This window comes from Cervus canadensis, chromosome 26 (assembly GCF_019320065.1).
Source record: "Cervus canadensis isolate Bull #8, Minnesota chromosome 26, ASM1932006v1, whole genome shotgun sequence".
NCBI lineage: Eukaryota > Metazoa > Chordata > Mammalia > Artiodactyla > Cervidae > Cervus > Cervus canadensis.
Window position 1 is genome coordinate 41,205,184 of NC_057411.1, and position 21,271 is coordinate 41,226,454.

Here is a 21,271-nt window from a genome sequence, read left to right on the forward strand (position 1 = left end):
GAAAAAAAAAAAAAAAAAAAAAAAAGAGTTGGACGTGATTGAGCACACACATAAATACACCATGTTCTTTCTGTCCTATTCCAGGACGGGCCCTTTCTGATCCTGCTGGCTCCTGTGGACTCAGCCTTTGCCTGGCCTGACTTCCTGTTCCTGAGAAGGTGTGTACGCCTACTGTGTGCACGGCTTCAGAGAGAGGAGGCGCTGATGCCAGGGTCTCCATCTCCTTCAGAGCACCTGATCTGACTGCCGGGGGGCAGAGGACGGGGATTCCAGCCAGAGGCAAAGCGCTCCACCTACTTAGCAGATGCTCCTTTCCCAAATGGCTGTAATTGAGTCTCACTCAATTAAGCAACTATGTACTGGGTGCTTATTATAGACTGGCTCTTAGCCTAGGGGAACTCACACAGACCCGGGCTGCAGAAATCCAGCTTGACAAAACTGTTGAATTTTCTTCAAACCTACTGTGTCACACACACACCACACACACACACACACACACATGCATGCATGCACACGATCTGAACACTGGAGCAAGATGCCTCCCAGACAGAGGCCAGCACCCCGGTATCCCAAATGGTGGTCCTTGATCTTGACACTTGGGGATGATGGGGTCCCTGAGGAGCCCTTGCCACACCAACAATTAGTGATGCTTTGGACAGAAGCTGGACGATTGATTAGGCTTTACTTATGGAAGGATGGGAGAAAGGAACACAGGATGCACTTGTTATCATTGCTGATTCAACTCTCTTGCCGAGAAAGGAAAGCCAACACAGACTGCATGAGAAAAAACGTCAAATTACCATATTACTTTTTACTGCTAGTACTTCTGTTTTAAATATGCAAGTGCTAATCTAATCTTTGCCTTCACAAATTTCAGACTGAAAAGAAGCAGAGACCTTGTAGAGCTGTGGTTATCTGAGAATTTAAGTCTGTGTTCAGAAGACAGGGTCTCAGAAATCATTTTCTACTTGAAAATGGCTCTCTCTAAATTGCACGTTAAAAATAATCCACTGAAACATAAATTTTGGAAAAATGAAAGTCGCCAGTTGTCTCTGACTCTTTGCAACCCCATGGACTATATAGTCCATAGAATTCTCCAGGCCAGAATATTGGAGTGGGTAGCCTTTCTCTTCTCCAGGAGATCTTCCCAACACAGAGATCGAACCCAGGCTTCCCACATTGCAGGTGGATTCTTTACCAGCTGAGCCACAAGGGAAGCCCTTTGTTTGGAAACTCCTATTTCAAAGATGAATGTGTGTGAGACATGTATCTCTGTTTGGGCCAAAGGTATGAGAAATGAAGAAGGTAATTTTCAAAATGATTGTTATTCCAGGGTAGTCAAATGCTCCTTAAGTATAATAAATTCAAGTGGTCTTGAGACATTTCAAGCAAACGGCAAAATCAGACTTGGATGGGAACCCCCTGGAATCGCAGCAGAGGTTGCCAGCAGACCAGGCTTCTCCAGGTTTTCAAGTCCTGGGAGGACCTTCTCCTCTTGAGTCACTTTAGAAATGGCTTCAGGCCAGCGCTTCTGTAGCTACTAAGGGGGACATATCCCTCCTACCTGCCTCTCTTGGGAAAGTAAAATGTGGATCTTAAGAGGTTTATGATCATAATTTAAACCATTCTCAACTTTCAGTAAACGGGAAAAAAATAGCTCTTAAAGGAGTTGAGAAAGAGTGGCCAGCGGACTTGGGAGTCAGTGCTCCCACATCTGGAGCCTGGGACCCCCGCCTTCCTCCCTTGGATGGGGGACACTGTGGGAAAACCCAGATATGGGGGAGCCCAAGGAGGCTACTGGAGTGATGGGGAGGGAATCAGAAGATGTTTGGTGGGAAATAAAGTTTTAGGCACACAGCAGGTAGGCTGCAGAGAACGTCCTCAGCCAAACTCAGAAACAGAACCACCTGATAAAAGGTATCATGAGTTGGGAGTGAGTGGGAGGGTTTGTTATTGTTGTTTAATCACTAGGTCATGTCCGACTCTTCAAAATTCCATGGACTGTAGCCTGCCAGGCTCCTCTGTCCATGGGATTTCCCAGGCAGGAATACTGGAGTGAGTAGCCATGCCCTCCTCCAGGGGATCTTCCCGACCCAGGGATTGATCTCCTGCGTTGCAGGAGAATTCTTTACCGCTGAGCCACCGGGGCTTCCCAGGCGGGAGGTGTACTTTGGAGAAATGGGCTTCCAGCGCAAAACTACTCGTCTGCTTGGGGATGCTGGGCCCTGACTCTGCACCCGCCTTCCTGGCTCCCCTTCTAATGCTCCCTCCCATGAGGAGGAGTCCTCGGAATCCGAGGGTCCCCATGTCCACAAGCATTCTTCTCACCAGGCAGTAGATTACGTCAGTGCTTCTTGAATGACGATGTAAGCACCAGATATGAAAAGCTGCTTAGCCAGAGTTTTAACTTCTCAGCTCTGGTGGGTGCTGCCCACTTGTACGGTGCCTGGGGAAGCCATCTTCCAGGGAGCTTGGGGACGGAATGAGAAGCACGGGTGATTTTGTTTGATGTGACCCCTCCCAACCTGCTAAGCTTCTGAAATCTTTGTTAGAAACACTGGGGACTTAGTCTTTTAGTGGAAGTAGGGGGTTGTTTCTCCCTGCCAATCTGTGGCCCACAGAAATACTGCAGAATCATTATACATCAATGGAAGAGTCTCCCCCTGTCGGGGAGGATTGAATGAACTCAGCTTTGAGGCCAGCCGTAGAGCACCTTCAGTCTGATGATTAACTGGGCAAAGCAGCCTCTCTTCAAGCCTCCCCACACTCTCCCTGCTTCTGTCCTCACCACCGCTGCCCACATCTGTTTATGGTGGCCAGAGAGATCCTTCTAAAACGCAACAGGACACCCTGCTTCGACACCATTGGCTGCATCCTCTCCAGCCCCGCCGGTCCCCAAACTGTCCCTCTAATTTGCAGACACACTCCTGCTCCTGCCCAAAGCCCACTCTAGACATCCTCCACCCACCTCTCCAGATCCACGTGTCCTGGAGGAACACCTGCAAGATCAGATCAGCAGCCCCCTTGCCCTCTGAAAAAGTGAAGTTGCTCAGTCGTGTCTGACTCTTTGCAGCCCCATGGGCCCACAACGCTCCTCCATCCATGGGATTTTCCAGGCAACAGTACTGGAGTGGGTTGCCACTTCTCCAGAGGATTTTCCCGACCCAGGGATCAAACCTGGGTCTCCCGCATTGAAGGAAGACGCTTTACCGTCTGAGCCACCAGGGAAATCCAGAGAGTGTCAGCAAATACGGCTCCTATAAGAAATCAGAGGGAGGAAGGGAGTGGGACCAGGTGATGGTCCGCTGATTCCGACCCTACAGGCACACTGTGGCTGCTGGGTCCTGCTGAGTGGTCCCCAACCCTACAGACCTGCCCATCCCGAGTGAATTGGCCCTCCAGCCCCTCCTGTTCACTGGGCTGGGTCGGCCCTCTCCTGCCGGGGTCTGGCTGATGCAGGCCTTCCTTCTGGCCGCTCCCTCTGCCGGCTATGTTGTTTTGTTTCCACTCTACAGCCACGTGGCATGTGGGATGTGTCTTCTCCAACCAGGGATCGAACCTATGCCCCCTGCACACGGGATGAGGGGTCTACCCAGCTCCAGTATGATCTCCATTAATTACATCCGAAATGACCCTCTTTCCAAATCAGGTCACATTACTAGGGGTTAGAACTGCATGATATGAATTTTCAGAGGACACAGTTCAGTCTATAACAATAATGAACATTTATTGAGTGCCTGCTCCATGCCAAGCACTGTGAATTACTGTATGATTCTCAGGATAAACCTGTTGAGATAAGGATTTGTTCTCACCCCACCACTTACTCCAAGAGGAAACTGGGGCCCAGAGAGGCTGAATAATGGGCCCAAGGTCACCCAGCTGGTAAGTGCAGGGCCTGGGGACCACATCACACTGCATCATCACTTCCACCCACTCTCTCCTCTAACATGCAGTTGATCTGGGGCTCGAGACTGAAGGAAACACTCAAGTTTTTGATGAAATTGTGAGACTTGTTGGGAAGCAGAGTGGGTGGTGGAAATCAGTAGATTTTTTTTTAACTTCAGCTCGATGACATAGTCCATTCCCTGACAATCGCAAATGCTTACTGAGGAAAGAGTAAGAGTGGTTTATATGAATTCTGCTTCCCCTGATTTAAAACGCAACCCTGCCTCTTAATGGAATGTCTCACTTTCCACAAGCCGGCCACGTGGTGGCGGACCCTCGGGCTCGCGTGGCCTGAGTGACACTCCGTGGACCTTCACTCATCAGAGTTAATGCTGTGTCAAGAACAGCAATTTGGAAAACCAGCTCTTTCTGCAAGATGGCAGTCATTTACAGCTGCCCAAGCTGACCGGCAATGCCAGGAGCCGAAATTAATTGCAGATCAAATGAACAAAAATGTCTTTCTCTGTGTTTTTAGGGCCCAAAGCCATTTTAATAGACTGTCAAAAATCTCAGTGAGAAGAAAGAAAAAAAAAAAAAAAAACTTGGCAAGTCCTTTTGATAGGCAATTACTGCCCAGGTTTGGAGGAATAGTAAGTATATATTTGGAAACAAGGTAATGAGAACTTGGGAAGGGGCAAGTGTTAGTTGCTCAGTCATGTCTGATTCTTTGTGGCCTCATGGACTGTAGCCTACCAGGCTCCTCTGTCCATGGAGTTTTCCAGGGAAGTTGCCATTTCATTCTCCAGGGGATCTTCCTGACCCAGGGTTTGAACCTGGGTCTTCCACATTTGCAGGCAAATTCTTTACCATCTGAGCCACCAGGGAAGGGGCAAAAGATGTCCTGAATACTGACTGTCAGGACCACCCAGGGGACCTTCATGTACTTTGAGTTTTGTTTCCGTGACAAATTCTGTAAGGTGGTGTGTTAGTTTTCTGTGGCGGCTGTAAAAAATTACCACAAACTTAGTGGCTTAACGAAACATATATTTAGTCTCTCACAGCTCTGGAGGTCACAAGTCTAAAATAGGTCTCACGGAGCAAAAGTCAGTCGTTGCAGGTTTGATTACCGGGCCAGGAAGATCCCATGTGCTGCAGTTCAACTAAGCCCATGCACCGCAACCATTGAACTGTGCTCTAGAGCCCAGGAACAGCAACTACTGAGCCCAGGTGCCTCAACTACCGAAGCCTGTGTGCCCTAGAGCCTGTGCTTCCCAATAAAAGAAGCCACCACAATGAGAAGCACTTGCAGTGAAACGAATAGCCTCTGCTCTTTGCAACTACAGAAAAAGCCTGTCGACAGCAACGAAGATCCAGCACAGTCAGAAATAAATAGATAAATAACATTATTTTTAAAAAAGTCAGTTGTCAGCAGGGCTGTGTCCCTCCTGGATCTGTTCCTCACCTTTTCCAGCTTCTCAAGGCCGTCTGCACTCCTTGGCTTGCGGCCCCTCCCACCATCTTCAGAGTCAACATTACACCACCTCCGCTACACCATCATATCTCCTTCTCTGAATATGGCTCTCCTGCTTCTCTTGTAAAGACGCCTGTGATTACCCTGGACCCACCAGAAAATCCAGGATAACCTCCCCATCCTAAACCTTTGACTTCGTCACATTTGCAAAACCTCTTTTGCCAGGTAAAATAACATATGTGTGTTTCCAAGAATTAGGATGGGGAGACTTGGGGTGTCGATATTCTGCCTCCCATGGGTGGGCATGGTTATGTACCCATTTTAAGATGCACAAAGAAATCTAGAGATGTTGGGCAATTTCCTCCAAACCACTCAGATGGTAAAAAGATGATTAGGATTTGAATTCAGAGCCTCAGGTCCTAGAGTCCAAACTCTTTCTCCCCTCAACACATTTGTTCCATCCCAGACTCCCAACCTCATGCTGAATTTAATCTCATTATTCTTCTGGGGATTAGAGTAAATGTTACCATTTTAAGGACTGTTTCCAATGAACTAGTCTGCATCTTCAGGTCTCCTAGAAGATAAACTAGGAGGGAGCGCAGGTTGGGAGCTTGGACACAGGGCCATGGGGCAGGCTGCACTTTAACTGTCTAGCTGCCTCTGGCCCTTCAGCTCTCAGCCTCTCGGGTCCCTCCTCCAGGAAGTCCTCCTGGAACCCCTGTTTCTCCTGGAACCCCAAGAGCTCCTCCCAGTGTTACACAAGGCACATGTCTGTTTCTATGGCTTTCTCCTTAGGTCACAATAATGTTACTGGTGACCTTGAAGCACAAGCAGGATATAAGCCACTTGTGGCACGGATGAACTCATGAATGAGTAAGTCCACCAACACCCGGGGCTTCCCTGATAGCTCAGCTGGTAAAGAATCCACCTGCAAATCAGGAGACCTGGGTTCGATTCCTGGGTCGGGAAGATCCCCTGGAGAAGGGATAGGATACCCACTCCAGCATTCTTGGGCTTCCCTTGTGGCTCAGCTGGTAAAGAATCCACCTGCAAAGCAGGAGACCTGGGTTCGATCCCTGGGTTGGGAAGATCTCCTGAGAAGGAAAAGGCTACCCACTCCAGTATTCTGGCCTGGAGAATTCCATGGACTATGGAAGTCCATGGGGTGGCAAATAGTCAGACACGGCTGAGCAACTTTCACTTTCACCAACACCTGGGCTTCCCAGGTGGTGCTAGTGGAAGAATCCGCCTGTTAATTCAGGAGATGCAGCAGATGTGGGTTCAGTCCCTGGGTCGGGAAGATCCCCTGGAGGAGGGCATAGGTAACCCACTCCAGTATTCTTGCCTGGAGAATCCCTTGGACAGAGGAGCCTGGTGGACTACAGTCAGACGTGGCTGAAGTGACTTAGCAAGCACACATGCACCACCAACGCTATGAAGCCGACGTCCCTGCTCTGGGCCCTCACCGAGATGGCCGCACCTCTGGAGTGTACAAGATCCAAATGACCGTGGCCCATCAGAATCCAAACTTGGAGAAGCGGGCAGACTCTTCAGAGGTTGTGACCCCTAGCTCTGATCTTAGAAAACTCCTCTCTTTCTCTCCTAGGAGGGTAAAGTCATTTTCCTCCTTCCTGGGACCAGTCCTCATAAGAAGGACTTCATCAAAGGCTGTCGGCTTTATTGAGGATGATCTGCCAGCCGGAGCGTGGGCACCAGAAGCCAGGGGTCAGAGAGACGGAGGCTGGAAGCACCACCACGCCCTCCATTGGCTCCTTTTTCAAACAGTCACCGGACTGCCAGGACTGACATGTACCTTCTTGAGACCTCGGGTAAGCACTCAGGGTCTTGGGAAGAGAGAGGCCTTAGATGTTAGTGCCCCCCACGCCCTCTGGCTCTGACCTACTGCTGTGGGATCCTGGGTAAGTCATTTCTTCTGGTCTTGGTTTCCTCAGATGGCTGGACAGCATCACCGACTCGATGGACATGAGTTTCAGCAAGCGTCGGGAGCTGGTGATGGACAGGGAAGCCTGGTGTGCTGCAGTCCATGGGGTCGCAAAGAGTCAGACACGACTGAGCCACTGAACTGAACTGAATGGGTTTCCTCAGCTATGGAAAGATTGCAAGAGACCCTACAAAGTCCTGCTCTCTGCAACAATGTCCATCACAGCCTTATTTAAAGTGACAAACAACGGGAACCTACCTAGCCAGAACTAGAATAATTCACACTCACTGAGTTACATCACGTGCCCGGCATTGTGTGCATCACGAAGTATGTGCCCACTTGTTTAATCCTCATTCCTCCCCTATGAGGTGGGGATGGTGTCCTTATTATAGAAATGGGGAAACTGAGTCACAGAGCTGTTGAATATCTCACTGGGGTCATGCAGTTTAAAAGGGGTGGAGCTGGGATCCGATTCTGGGCAGCGTGGCTCTGCCGTTTGCGCAGAGACACTCAATAACCCTACCCCGTAGACAACGGTTAAGGACACGGCTTTACAGCCAGTTCTTGAAGAATGATACAGCTGTCACAACTGGTGTTAATTCAGAGGGGGCAACAATCGTGTACTTTTTCTGTATATGTGTCATACTTCAATAAAAATTTCCCTGGTGGCTCAGTCAATAAAGAATCGCCTGCAACGCAGGAGACCTGGGTTTGATCCCTGGGTTGGGAAGATCTCCTGGAGAAGGAAAGGGCAACCCACTCCAGTATTCTTGCCTGGGAAATCCCATGGACAGAGGAGCCTAGTGGGCTACAGTCCATGGGGTCACACGAGTCAGATAAGACTTGATGACTAAACCATCACCATCAATAAAAATTTACTCAAACAATAAATAATAAAATGGAAAATCATTTGGACATAAGTTTAGGTGGACAAAAAGCAGAATTAAAATTAGTCTAAAGATAGGAGTTTTAAAATTATAGTTGATGTACAATTTGTGTTAGTTTGTGGTATATAGCAAAGTGATTCAGTTATATGTATATATTTATATACATGTACACGTTTTCATATTCTTTTCCATTATAGGCTATTACAAGATGTTGAATATAGTTCCCTGTGCTATACAGTAGGACTTTATTGTTTATTTTATATGTAGCAGTGTGTACCTTCTAATCCTAAACTCCTAGTTTGTCCCTCCCCCCACACCCTTCCCCTTTGGTAACCATAAATTTGCTTTCTATGCCTGTGAGTCTGTTTTGTTTTGTAAATTAGTTCATTTGTGTCATATTTTAGATTCCACATATAAGTGGTATCATATGATATTTGCCTGACTTACTTCACTTAGTATGATAATCTGTAGGTCCATCCATGTTGCTACAAATGGCATTATTTCATTCTTTTTTATGGCCAAGTAATATTCCATTGTGTATATCTATACCACATCTTCTTTATTCATTCCTATGTGGATGGACCCTTAGGTTGATTCTCTGTCCTGGCTATTGTTAACAGTGCTACCATCAACACTGGGGTGCATGTATCTTTTCGAATTACAGTTTTCTCTGAGTATTCGCCCAGGAGTGAGGTTGCTGGATCATGGGCAGCTCCAGTTTTAGCTTTTTAAGGAAACTCCATACCATTCTCCACAGTGGCTGCAACAATTTGCGTTCTCACTAACAGTGTAGGAGGATTCCTTTTTCTCCACACCCTTTCCAGCATTTGTTATTTTTAGACTTTTTAATGATGATCATTCTGATTGGCATGAGAGGATACCTCATTGTAATTTTGATTTGCATCTCTCTAATAATTAGCAATCTTGAGCTAAAGATAGCATTATACTAAGATTAATACAGCTGTCTATGTCTAGAGAACAAAAGAAATTTTGCCAAACTTACCTGGGTAGTATGATTGTAGGTATTTCTTCTTTGTTTCTATTTTCATATTTTATGAATTTACTCTAATGAGCTCATGTTGATTTCTTATAGCAACAAAATACTTTACACAAAAACCCTCAAAACACAAACCCTGTAATTTCCCCATCACTTTCATTCCAGGCTGACTGTGCTTTCTTGCTTATCCATGTAAAAATTACTAATGACAATTGAGTGCTTTCTGTAAACTGAGACAAGAATTCTGCGAAACTTCCAGGTTGTGAAACATCAAGATATGTTTTCCTCTAACAAAAAGACCGTGAGTGGAAAAAGGGGACAAGCATCGGGTCTCAACAATTTCATGACATGCGTTTTTAAAAGCACCTTGTTAGAATGCGCCATTAACAGCAAGGAGCAAATTAAACTGTTCTTTTGAAAATGGGCAGGAATACAATTAGAAGCCTCTGCCTGTTGGCACTGGCATCAATCTTGGCAGCGCAAATCAGTGAGCACAAGTGGAAATAAATGAGCTACTTCATCAAGGTCAAGGTAGAAGAGAAAGGAATAGCTCATAAACGGGGAAACTGAAGAACAGAGAGGTGGAATGCATTGTCCGGCACCACACAGTCAAGAAGGTCCAGAGCCAGGATTAAATTCTGGTTTGGCAAAACCTGTGCAACTGCTGCTAGATTCTGAAAACCCTAAGGTTTTATTTTCCCCTCAATGTTTATTTTACACACTCAAGTTGAGAAAGAGTGATGAGCTCTCTGTCTTCTTTTGGACACTGCAGCTCATTATTAAAGCTTCCCTCTTGAACCAATGGACTGAAGGGTCCTTTCTCCTTTCTTTGGCTGGCAAAATCCTACATGTTTGGGGGTGGCGATGACAGCCGATGGTTTTAAAGTCACGGTAACAGAACTGAGGTTTGTACAGACTCTGATCTGGCCTCCCAGGGAGCTATGGCTATGGCACAGGGTGCCCATCACAGCGTGTCATTTACTAGGGGAGAGTTCAAAGAAAGGAGTTACTATTAAAAAGAAGACAGTAGGGAAACAAGATGTAGATAAGAATGTTCTCTAGATGACTGAAACAGCTGTGGCAACTGCATGATAAACTCCCCAAATTCAGACACCTTCGGAGTGACAAAGGTCACGTTCCTTTAAAGGCATTCTGGTTTGTCCCCTAGGGGTTCCCACAGTGCTGCTTAAACCCCATGATGTTCTCAGGAATAATCCTCGATTTACTTACAGAGAAGATGGCAGCCAGAGTCTCAGTGCCACCTGTGCTCAAGGTGATGTATGGGATCTTTTCTGGGGCGATTCCAGCTTTTCCAAAGATACTGTTGGTGTAGAACCAAATCTATAAAGTAGGAGAGACAAAGAAGGCAGAAGAGTCAGTGAGAGGCATCTGCTTCCTAAACTAAATTCAGGTACAAGATGGTCTCTGAGATTTGCTGCTGAGTCCAGAGGCATAAAGTAGAGCTATGAGCCAAGGTGACGACTTATTTTCTTCCTTCTCCCATTACTAAAAGAATGTCTACATTACTGGGAGCAACATGGGCTTAGCTAAGTGTGGCAATGAGATAAGAATAGAAATCTTGGTGGGGTTTCCAGGAATTCTCCTTAAAAGTAGGTTTTCACCAAAGAGGTGTGATTCCATTTTTGCCCTTCCTCTTTTCTGCTGTCAGGATGGTGAATGTGATGGCTGCAGCTTCAGCAGCCCTCATGGGACAGTACTGCTTTTAGCCCCCAAGGTAACATTCTGAGAATAAGAGACGGTCTCTGATCCACAAGACATTTTACTATCATCTTTTGGAAAACTGTCAAAATAAATCTATAATGGGTACAACGTGAATGAAGCAACTGTGAGTTCCACAACTCTCAAGCTGCGTAACTATACATAGAACTCTTATGGGATGAAAGCCACCTGTTCAGATGCTGGAGCAGGAAGTTAGAAGGAGACTGTGTCCGTTCTCACTAGGGGTGATTTTATAGTTTATTATCCAAACCTGGGCACTTTGGAGAGTGTTAATAATGTTTCTAGGATATCAGCCATAATCAGGACTGCCTTCTGCAAACCATGGAAGTGGTCCTGGGACTACTGTACCAGCCCTTTCCATTTCCTTCATGTGAGAGAGAAGGCCTGTTGTTTAGGTTGCGTTTGAGGTTTCTGCCACATGAGGTCAAACCTAACCTTAACAGGTACTCACATGACATCAGACACTCACAGGGCATCAGAAAATCACTGATTTGGAGTTTGGAGACCTGGCTCCATCTTGAACTATCTGTACGACCTCAGACAATTTTCTCTGTCCGGCTGAGATTCCTTCTTAACGTCAGTCAAAAGAGGATAACCACATACCCTTGCTGGGAGATGTTAGGAACTAAGTGAGGCTTGTCACTATTCTTTGATCCAAACTTTTGGACCAATAGGCTGAACATAAATCATTTGTGTTCCCTCAATCCCAGCCATTTCCTTGAAAAGCAACAGTTTGCTGAATGATAGAAAACCATGCACATCTCGAGACTCTCTGCAGGAGGAAATGGCAACCCACCCCAGTATTCTTGCCTGGGACAGGCTGCAGTCCATGGGGTCACAAAGAGTTGGACACGATCAAGCATGCACACGCGCGCGTGCGCACACACACACACACACACACACAGACTCCAGTAAAAACCACTGCACATAATTCTCTGAGCTTGTGGGCACTGATACACCCGGTGGCAAAAATGGGTTTTAATGTTCACATAAAAGAAAGCCACTCCTGTTTGTGTCTGCCTCTCATTTGAGGGAGCTGATAAGTTAGAATTTTAAACTGCATCTTTGCTGTCACACCCATAGGGTAGAGAAGTGACTCCTGATAAATTCATTAATTCCTAGAGCTCCTAGGTCTACAACAGAAGCCAAAATTTCCCCAAAAGCCTCAGTCTCCACTGGATTTGTTTATATGTTGAAGGTGACTGTGATCCCCAGCACGTCTTCAGGGTTGAATCAGAGCAGTTTAGATGCCTTTCTTAATCTTCACCCAAATTCATGGATTTTCAACAGTCAGTGGTCTTTTGACCATGCCCAGTTGCACTTGTGAAATGAAATATTTCACATATCCATATGTGAAATCCATGGGCATATCCATGGGCAAGAAAGGTCACAACCATCAGTGATTTCATAAAGGTGAATGAGGGCTCCCAAAGGGGAACACAAACCCAGAGATTCAGCAGACACCATCACCCACCACGATGGTGGCTGCTGAGGAACTCTGGGGAATGCAAGAAGCAGCCATCCGCTGAGGCTACCATTCCTTAAGGTGAACAGGGAACTGAGGATGTAAGCAATCAAGAAACAGGAATTGGCCCCAGATAACTGAGGTGCATATGAAAGGAATGAATTCAGTGAGCCCAGAGGCTTTCATCTCCCCATACATGGAAGAACACTAAATTCCTAAACTTGATATCTGATTTTCCTTACCTCACAATAATCTTTGGTGTTCAGACTGCCTGCTCCCTTTGTTGCAAACTTGTGCATAGCCTGACTCCACCTCCCACCTCCTTGGAGCAGTTTTCTCAGGGCTACTGAAATGCTGCCTCCCAAGTTCGGAGTCTTTAACATTTCCACCAAAGAAAACAACTCTACTTTCAGGTTGTGACTTTTTTTTTTTCCAGTTGACACCCTGCTGCAAAGGTGGAGCTGATGTTTGTGTTATTCTCAGCGTCAGCCCTGAACCCCACGCCCTGACCTATTCCTCTGCCAGAAGCTTCCAGTCTCTGATCTCATGTGATCTGTGTTCTCCGTGGAAGCTGGCACCACACTCCTTCCTGCCGCTCACTCCCCTTCCCACCCCAGCTTCTTCCCTGCCTCCAGCTCTCCCTGGAGCAACACTGCCTCGGGCACTCCTGACGGGTTTAAATGTTAGTGAAGAGTCACCGTGCAGAACACTACAGGCTCACAGGTATAAGTGGCCCTCTCTTATGTGCGTGCTAAGTCACTTGAGTCCAACTCTTTGCGACCCCACGGGCTGTAGCCCACCAGGCTCCTCTGTCCATGGGATTCTCCAGGCAAGAATACTGGAGTGGGTTGCCATGCCCTCCTCCAGGGGATCTTCCCCACCCAGGGATCGAATCCACATCTCATATGTCTCCTGCATTAGCAGGTGGGTTCTTTACCACTGAGCTACCTGGGAAGCCCCCAGTCCTCTTGTATTTAAATGCATTTCGGCAGTGATAGGCAGAAATCGCTCCTTTGGACGGTCTTCCCATCCAGGGCCAGCAAGGAGGACCTGCTGGACTGGCCTTGTCCCCACAGGAAGGGCCCGCGCATCACACGAGCTGCCTGTCTCATTGGCTTCCTCCACGAAGCCACGTCTTTCTCCCTGCATCATCTTACAGAGCTGGATGGTAACTGCCTCTGTCTTTGCTTCCGCTGAGGCTTATCTGATCTGGCAGTTTGAGGGCACTGAACTGCACGGAGACACGAAGTCTGGAGTGTGTCCCACGGCGGACCCTCCCACGGACTATGATTTGTGTTGACCTCACCCCAACACAACCGTGCTCTCTCTGGTTGCCTGACTGTCTCCTTTCACTGAAGCAGATGGTGGAGAGGATGGAGCTGTGATTCTGGGAGGCGGGAGAGGTGGGATTTCAATCCCAGGGCTGCCTCTGATGACCTGAGGGTCTGGAGGCAAAAGATTTCACGTCTCTGAATCTCCTTTCTCTGAAAGAAGGTAATCATACTCTCTTTCAGACTGGTGGTGAAAGCTTTTTAAATGAAAGTTTTTTAAAGCATTTTTTCTCTAATGGGTGCACAACAAACAGTGGGGATCAGTCTGGAAGACTCCCGTCACTCTATGGAGATGCCACTGCTCCTGGGTAAAGGAGGAAGCATCTCTGTATCTGCCTCCATCCAGCCTCCTCCCTGTGGGATGGACCTGTAACCTGGAAGGGTTAATTTTAAATTTACACTAGATCTACTTCTGTGACTTTAACCCTTTTTGGTTTTTATAAACATACATAATGGCCTGCCCCAGGGAGATAACCTGAGCCTCCCACCTGTGAAAGATTGTAAGGAAGGGAAACTAACACATTCCCCTACCCAAGGCTTGCCATTCTGGGGGAAAATGCAAGGATTGAATAGTCTTTTTACCTTATTTCTTCATCTCCCGCCGTGATCCTCTGATCCATAAAAGAACCTGGCAACCAGGCCCTGATAAGGGGGTTATTTTGAGGTGCTAGCCTGCCATCTTTTCAGTCAGCTGGCTTTCCAAACAGTCATTTTCCTTGACTTAACACCTCGTCTCCTGGATTCATTGGCCAGTCCTGCGGCGAGCAGAGCGAGCTTGGACTGGGTGAGCAGAGCGAGCTTGAACTCAGTAACAGACCTTTCAGGGATTTTGCAGGAGCTGGTGGAAAAGGGGCACAGCAGGAGGATTTGGGCCTCCTTGACCCCCTGCCTCTGATGCCCTAAAGCCCTCCTTCTTAACTCATGACATGTGTTCTAGAGACAAAGTATAACATGCAAATGACATGCAAATCATTTTCACCTCTCAACAGCGTGGAAGGGGACATTGCCAGAGGATCAAAGACCACACACAGCTGACAAGGCAAGAGCCAGACAGAGACCTGGGCCTGTGCTTCCTACATGGGCTGTGCTGGGCTCTGAGTACAGGTTCAGTTCAGTCACTCAGTCGTGTCCAACTCTTTGCAACCCCATGGATTTCAGCATACCAGGCCTCCCTGTCCGTCACCAACTCCCGAAGCTTACTCAAACTCATGTCCGTAGAGTTGGTGATGCCATCCAACAATCTCATCTTCTGTCGTCCTTTTCTCCTCCTGCCTTCAATCCTTCCCAGCATCAGGGTCTTTTCAAATGAGTCTGTTCTTCGCATCAGGTGGCCAAAGTATTGGAGTTTCAGCTTCAGCATCAGTCCTTCCAATGAATACTCAGGACTGATTTCCTTTAGGATGGACTGGTTGGATCTCCTTGCAGTCCAAGGGACTCTCAAGAGTCTTCTCCAGCACCACAGTTCAAAAGCATCAGTTCTTCAGTGCTCAGCTTTCTTTATAATCCAGCTCTCACATCCATACATGACTACTGGAAAAATCATAGCTTTGACTAGATGGACCTTTGTTGGTAAAGTAATGTCTCTGCTTTTTAATATGCTATCTAGGTTGGTCATAGCTTTTCTTCCAAGGAGTAAGCGTCTTTTAATTTCATGGCTGCAGTCAACATCTGCAGGGATTTTGGAGCCTCCCAAAATAAAGTCTCTCACTGTTTCCATTGTTTCCCCCAATTTATTTGCCATGAAGAGATGGGACTAGATGCCATGATCTTAGTTTTCTAAATGTTGAGTTTTAAGCCAAAGTTTTCACTCTCCTCTTTCACCTTCCTCAAGAGGCTCTTTAGTTCTTCTTCGATTTCTGCCATAAGGGTGGTATCATCTGCATATCTGAGGGTATTGATATTTCTCCTGGCAATCTTGATTCCAGCTTGTGCTTCATCTAGCCCAGCGTTTCACATGATGTACCCCGCATATAAGTTAAATAGGCAGGGTGACAATATATAGCCTTGACGTACTCCTTTCCCTATTTGAAACCAGTCTGTTGTTCCATTCCTTGTTCTAACTGTTGCTTCTTGACCTACATACAGATTTCTCAGGAGGCAGGTCAGGTGGTCTGGTATTCCCATCTCTTTAAGAATTTTCCAGAGTTTGTTGTGATCCACACAGTAAAAGGCTTTGGTGTAGTCAGTAAAGCAGAAGTAAGTATTTTTCTGGAACTCTCTTGCTTTTTCGATGATCCAATGGATATTGGCAATTTGATCTCTGGCTCCTCTGCCTTTTCTAAAACCAGCGTGAACATCTGGAAGTTCACGGTTCATGTACTGTTGAAGCCTGGCTTGGAGGATTTTGAGCGTTACTTTGCTAGTGTGTGAGATGAGTGCAGTTGTGAGGTATTTTGAACATCCTTTGGCATTGCCTTTCTACGGGATTGGAATAAAAACTGACCTTTTCCAGTCCTGTGGCCACTGCTGAGTTTTCTGAATTTGCTGGCATATTGAGTGTAGCACTTTCACAGCATCAGGAATACAGGGGACACAGCATCAGGGGATGCAGGAACTGAGCAATTATGGCAGCTCATCCCCAGACTGGCAAGTTCCATGTTAACATCTGAACATGTTGTTCCATGTTCCATGGCTGAACATAGACAGTTGAATTTAGAACTTCCACTCTGGACCACACTCTGGGTGGCCACATGGAAGGGCCCTCATTTAGCATTCTCTCCAGTCATGGGGACAGAGCAAGTTCTTCTAGGGAGATGGTCTCAGTTATTAGGGTAACAGAACATTTAATTCCTCTAATTTGAGTTAGGAAGTTATTTGGGAAGAGATCTTGAAATGAAAGCTGTTCATAACACTTCTGTTCTCGTGATGAGAAGTTTTGTGCAGAGTAAGACTTGGGGTTCAGAATTCCTAATGATGCTTAGACAAGTGAGAGGGACACTCACATGGCCCGGTCCAGGCTGGCAGAGGCGGAAGGGGTCATGCTTTGCTACAAACCTGTCTCAGGCTCTCCTGCCTCCCAGCCTCCCTTCCTTCTCCCAGCCTTGTCTCCCTTCCTCTCCAGTGTTTATGCAGAGTGTAGGATCTCTGGCACTCTGTGAGGTACAGGTGTGACCTAACACCTGTGGGGAACAACACACCCATTCCTGCCCTCCCAGATCTAGCCTAGCAGGGAAAGGAAGTGTTACATAACAGTCACACAAGTAAAGAGTTCAAGGGGCACACCAGCTCCCCAGGAATGCTGTGATGCTTGGGCCCCCACTGAGTGGACAAATATGCTGGCAGTAAAAGGCCTCTGAGCATCTAGAATGAAAGTCACCAGACCCATGTGGCTTCCTACCAGCCTGCGTTCTGAGCCTCCCCATTCTTGTTTTATGTTTATTTCTAACAAGCTTGGGTGTCTTGCTTCTCAACTATGGTGCATGTCAGAAGCAGCAAAGTTTAAAAGTGTGAGGCAATGAGAGAGAAGAAAACATTGCTAGGAACAGTCTTGCTGATACCAGCTAAGAGGAAGGGAGATCTCACAGAGGCCCATCAGTTACCATCAGAGATAGTCCCCGTCCATAATTTCATCGGGCTTCCCTGGTGGCTCAGATGATAAAGAATCTGCTTGCAGTGTGGGAGACCTGCGTTCAATCCCTGGGTCTGGAGGATCCCTGGAGAAGGGAATGGTAACCCACTCCAGTATTCTTGCCTGCAGAATTCCATGGACAGAGGCTACAGTCCATGGGGAAGAGTTGGACATGACTGAGCAACTAACACACACACACATGATTTCATGCAATCCTCATGGCAACTGTGCAAAAAAAAAAAAAAAAAGAATCTACATCTCCATTATCCATAAGAGGAAACTGAGGACTGGAGGAGTTGGTATGATTGGCCTCCTCTGTTGAAGAAGGGATAAATTCAAAAGAAGGAAGGGTAACCTAAGGTAGATGAGAGTTCCACTGTCATTCTTGACATTCTAGAAGATTCCAGAAGGTTCAAGAATATGGCTTTCTTGTCTCAGGTTTGGTAATTCTGTCAAATTTTCAGCCCAAGGACTTGGTAGAAACTTCACCCTCCCTAGCCCTGTTCTTCTTACTTCCTACTCCTTTCCTCATGTAATACTCAGCTGCCTCTCATGTGTCATGGACTGCTGGAGACCCATGGACCCTGGGAAGGGTCTCCATCCTCAATGACCGTTATGGGGAAGGAGCAGCATCAGAAAGACTCAACATTTGCACAAAAACCCAAAACAAAAGTCTGTTTTTTTGTGCAAAGGACAAATTGTTGGAGGAAGGCAGCTACATAAAATAATTTTAAGTGACAGGTCTAATTTTAGAGACGGGAATTTGAAAGTTACCACGAGAAGGAGGGGAAAAAAACAATCTGACGCTGAAAAGGGAATGAGAAATAACTAAATGTTATGTTCAACTTTCACTTGATTTCTAAAGAGTGTGAAAACCATTCATCGACTCTTCAGTAAAAAAAAAAAAAAAAGTACTGAACGATATGTAATGCTTGTTTAGGACAGTGGTTCTTGACTGGGGCTGATTTTTGTCCCCAGGGGACGTTTGGCCACGTCTGGAGACATGTTTGTTTGTTGCATGGACTGCCACCTAGTGAGTAGAGGTCTGGTGAGCTGCAAAATGTCCTAGAGTGTACACGTCCATGACAAGGAATTTTCCAGCCCCAAATGTGCACAGTGCTGAGGCTGAGAAAGACTGGTTCAGTGCAAAGTATATGTTCTCAGAGATGCGCTGGGGAATCTGGCAGGGCCCTGGTGCCAGAACATGTGCGTCTGACAGCACAGGTGTCACCCACCATGACCGTGAGCAAGTCCTTGATCCTCTGCAAGCCTCAGCTTCTTCATTTAGAAAATGGGGATGGAGCCACCTACCCTGCAGGACATTTGGGTCCAGGATTAAGTGATGAATGGAGATGCCTGGCAGTATTTATGACTGTCTTAACATATAGACTGTCCTCCCACATTCATTGTTGTTTTTCAGTCATTAAGTTGTGTCCAACTCTCTGAGACGCCACAGACTGTAGTGTGCCAGGGTCCTCTGTCCTCAACTATCCCCCGAAGTTTGCTCAAACTCATGTTCATTGAATAGGTGATGTTACCTAACCATCTTCTCTTCTGTCACCCCCTTCTCCTCCTGCCCTCAATCTTTCCCAGCATCAGGGTCTTTCTCAACGAGTCATCTCTTTGCATCAGGTAGCCAAAGTACTAGAGCTTCAGCTTCAGCATCAGTCTTTCCAATGAATATTCAGGATTGATTTCCTTTAGTATTGACTGGTTAGATCTTCTCGCAGTCCAACAGACTCTCAAGAGTGTTCTCCAGCACCACAGTTCAAAAGCATTAATTCTTTAGCACTCAGCATTCTTTATGATCGCCTCACATAATTTCTGGTAAAACTAAGGGGACAGAGCAAGTCTTAAAGTGCATTTAAAGACTTTCATCTGTGTTAGCTAGCTCTCTCCTTTGATCTTGTGAATTATTTTGGGGTAAAAGGTAGCAGGTGCAGGGAGGGAGCTTGGACTGGGGCACAGAACAGTGGGCTCTGAGGCTGGAATTTGCTGCTCACTGGCATTTGTCCTTTAGTATGTAAGAATGAGGGTCTCCTGATAGCTCAGTTGGCAAAGAATCCCCCTGCAATGCAGGAGACCCTGGTTTGATTCTTGGGTCAGGAAGATTTGCTGGAGAAGGGATAGGCTACCCACTCCAGTATTCTGGCCTGGAGAATTTCATGGACTGTATAGCCCATGGAGTTGCAAAGAGGTGGATACGACTGAGTGACTTTCACTTCACTTCACTTCATGTAAGAATGAAGTAGGACTTGTCCCCTTGCCTCCCTAGGGATGACCTAGGGACCCAGCCGGTGACATACACAGGTATACTCTGAAGCATGGAGTCGAACTGGGGTGGTCGCCAGGGGCTGGGAGTGGGGGAAACTCAGTGTCATTAATGAATATGTATAAAGTTTCAGTTAAGCAAGATGAACAAGCTCTAGAGATCTGTACAATATGATGCCCATGGTTAACAATGTCATATTGTGCACTTTAACGTTTGTGAAGAGGATAAATGTCAACGCTAACTGTTCTTACGATGGTAAGACGGAGGACTTCCCTGGTGGCTCAGTGGATAGGAATCCGCCTGCCGATACAGGCGACACGAGTTTGATCCCTGGTCTGGAAAGATTTCATGTTGTTGGAGCAACTAAGGCGGTGCACCACGACTGTTGAACCTGTGTTCTAGAGCCCGTGAGCCACAATTACTGAGTCCACGTTCCACAACTGCTGAAGCCTGTGTGCCTAGAGCCTGCGCTCCACAAGAGAAGCCACTTCAATGAGAAGACTATGCGCCGCAACTAGAGTAGCCCCCTCCACTCTCTACAGTTAGAGAAAGCCCACGAAGAGCAACGAAAGAACTAGCACGACCAAAAGTAAATAAATACATTAAAAAAAAAAAAGAAGAAGAGAAAAGAGTTGGAAAGCAGTCAACGCAAAGGAAAGTGACTAAGATCTCAGTCTGCTGGCTCTGGGAGCAGAGATTTCCCGCCCCCCCCCCCATCTATGCTTATGCAGTGGGGCTTACAGATACACTCGAGTGGAATTTACAAAGTGATATGGCGTATGCAAATTGGAAAATTATGTCTCACAGAAGGAGAGAATTCTGTTCAGAAATGTCATGGTTCTCGATCTAAATGCCTCATTACATACAGATTCCATATGTGGTTTTACAATTCCACATGTGAACTTTAAGAAACAGATGCTTTCTCTGTCTGCTTACTCAGAACAGGGAGGGAACATTTGAAACAGTCTGGCATGACAAAGGTCCATGTAGTCAAAGCTATGGTTTTTCCAGTAGTCATATACGGATGTAAGAGTTGGACCATTAAGAAGGTAGAGTGCCAGAGAATTGATGCTTTTGAACTGTGGTGCTGGAGAAGACTCTTGAGAGTCCCTGGGAAAGCAAGGAGATCAAACCAGTCAATCCTAAAGAAAATCAACCCTGACTACTCTTTGGAAGGACTCATGCTGAAGCTGAAGCATCAATACTTGGTCCACCTGAAGAGCTGACTCACTGGAAAAGACCCTGATGCTGGGAAAGATTAAAGCCAGGAGAAGAAGGGGACAACAGAGGATGAGATGGTTGGATGGCATCACCGACTCGATGGACATGAATTTGGGCAAGCTCTGGGAGATGGTGAGGGGCAGGGAAGCCTGGCGTGCTGCAATCCATGGGGTCACAAAGAGTTGGACACAACTTGGTGACTGAACAACAGCTAGCACAACCTTGGTCTTATCCAGAGGAGGCAACAATAGGACTAGGTCAAGGTCAAGCAAGTTAACACAGGTGCCCCCTCCTTCTGCTGACACAACTAGACCAAGGGTAAGCAAATAAGCACCAAGATGATTTTATTTCATCCTGATATTTCCAACAAGAAATACAAGAGAAAAAAGAGAAATGAGGCTGAACATGTGCTTGTTAACTTCCCTCCCTTTCAGGTCGCCTCTCCTACCCACCCACAGACACCCTCCCTGCTGACTCTGGGATGCCAGGCTC

The 21,271-nt window shown here is 46.7% G+C and overlaps 1 protein-coding gene across 1 annotated transcript in view; it reads right to left on the reverse strand.

The window, feature by feature from the left end:
* The window catches only part of SLC2A9 (solute carrier family 2 member 9), a 220,702-nt gene that overhangs the window by 84,909 nt on the left and 114,522 nt on the right, over positions 1–21,271 (reverse strand). The window contains exon 9 of the mRNA XM_043448459.1: positions 10,413–10,523. Within this exon, the coding sequence (XP_043304394.1) occupies positions 10,413–10,523 (111 nt within the window). The remainder of the gene's footprint in view (positions 1–10,412; positions 10,524–21,271) is intronic.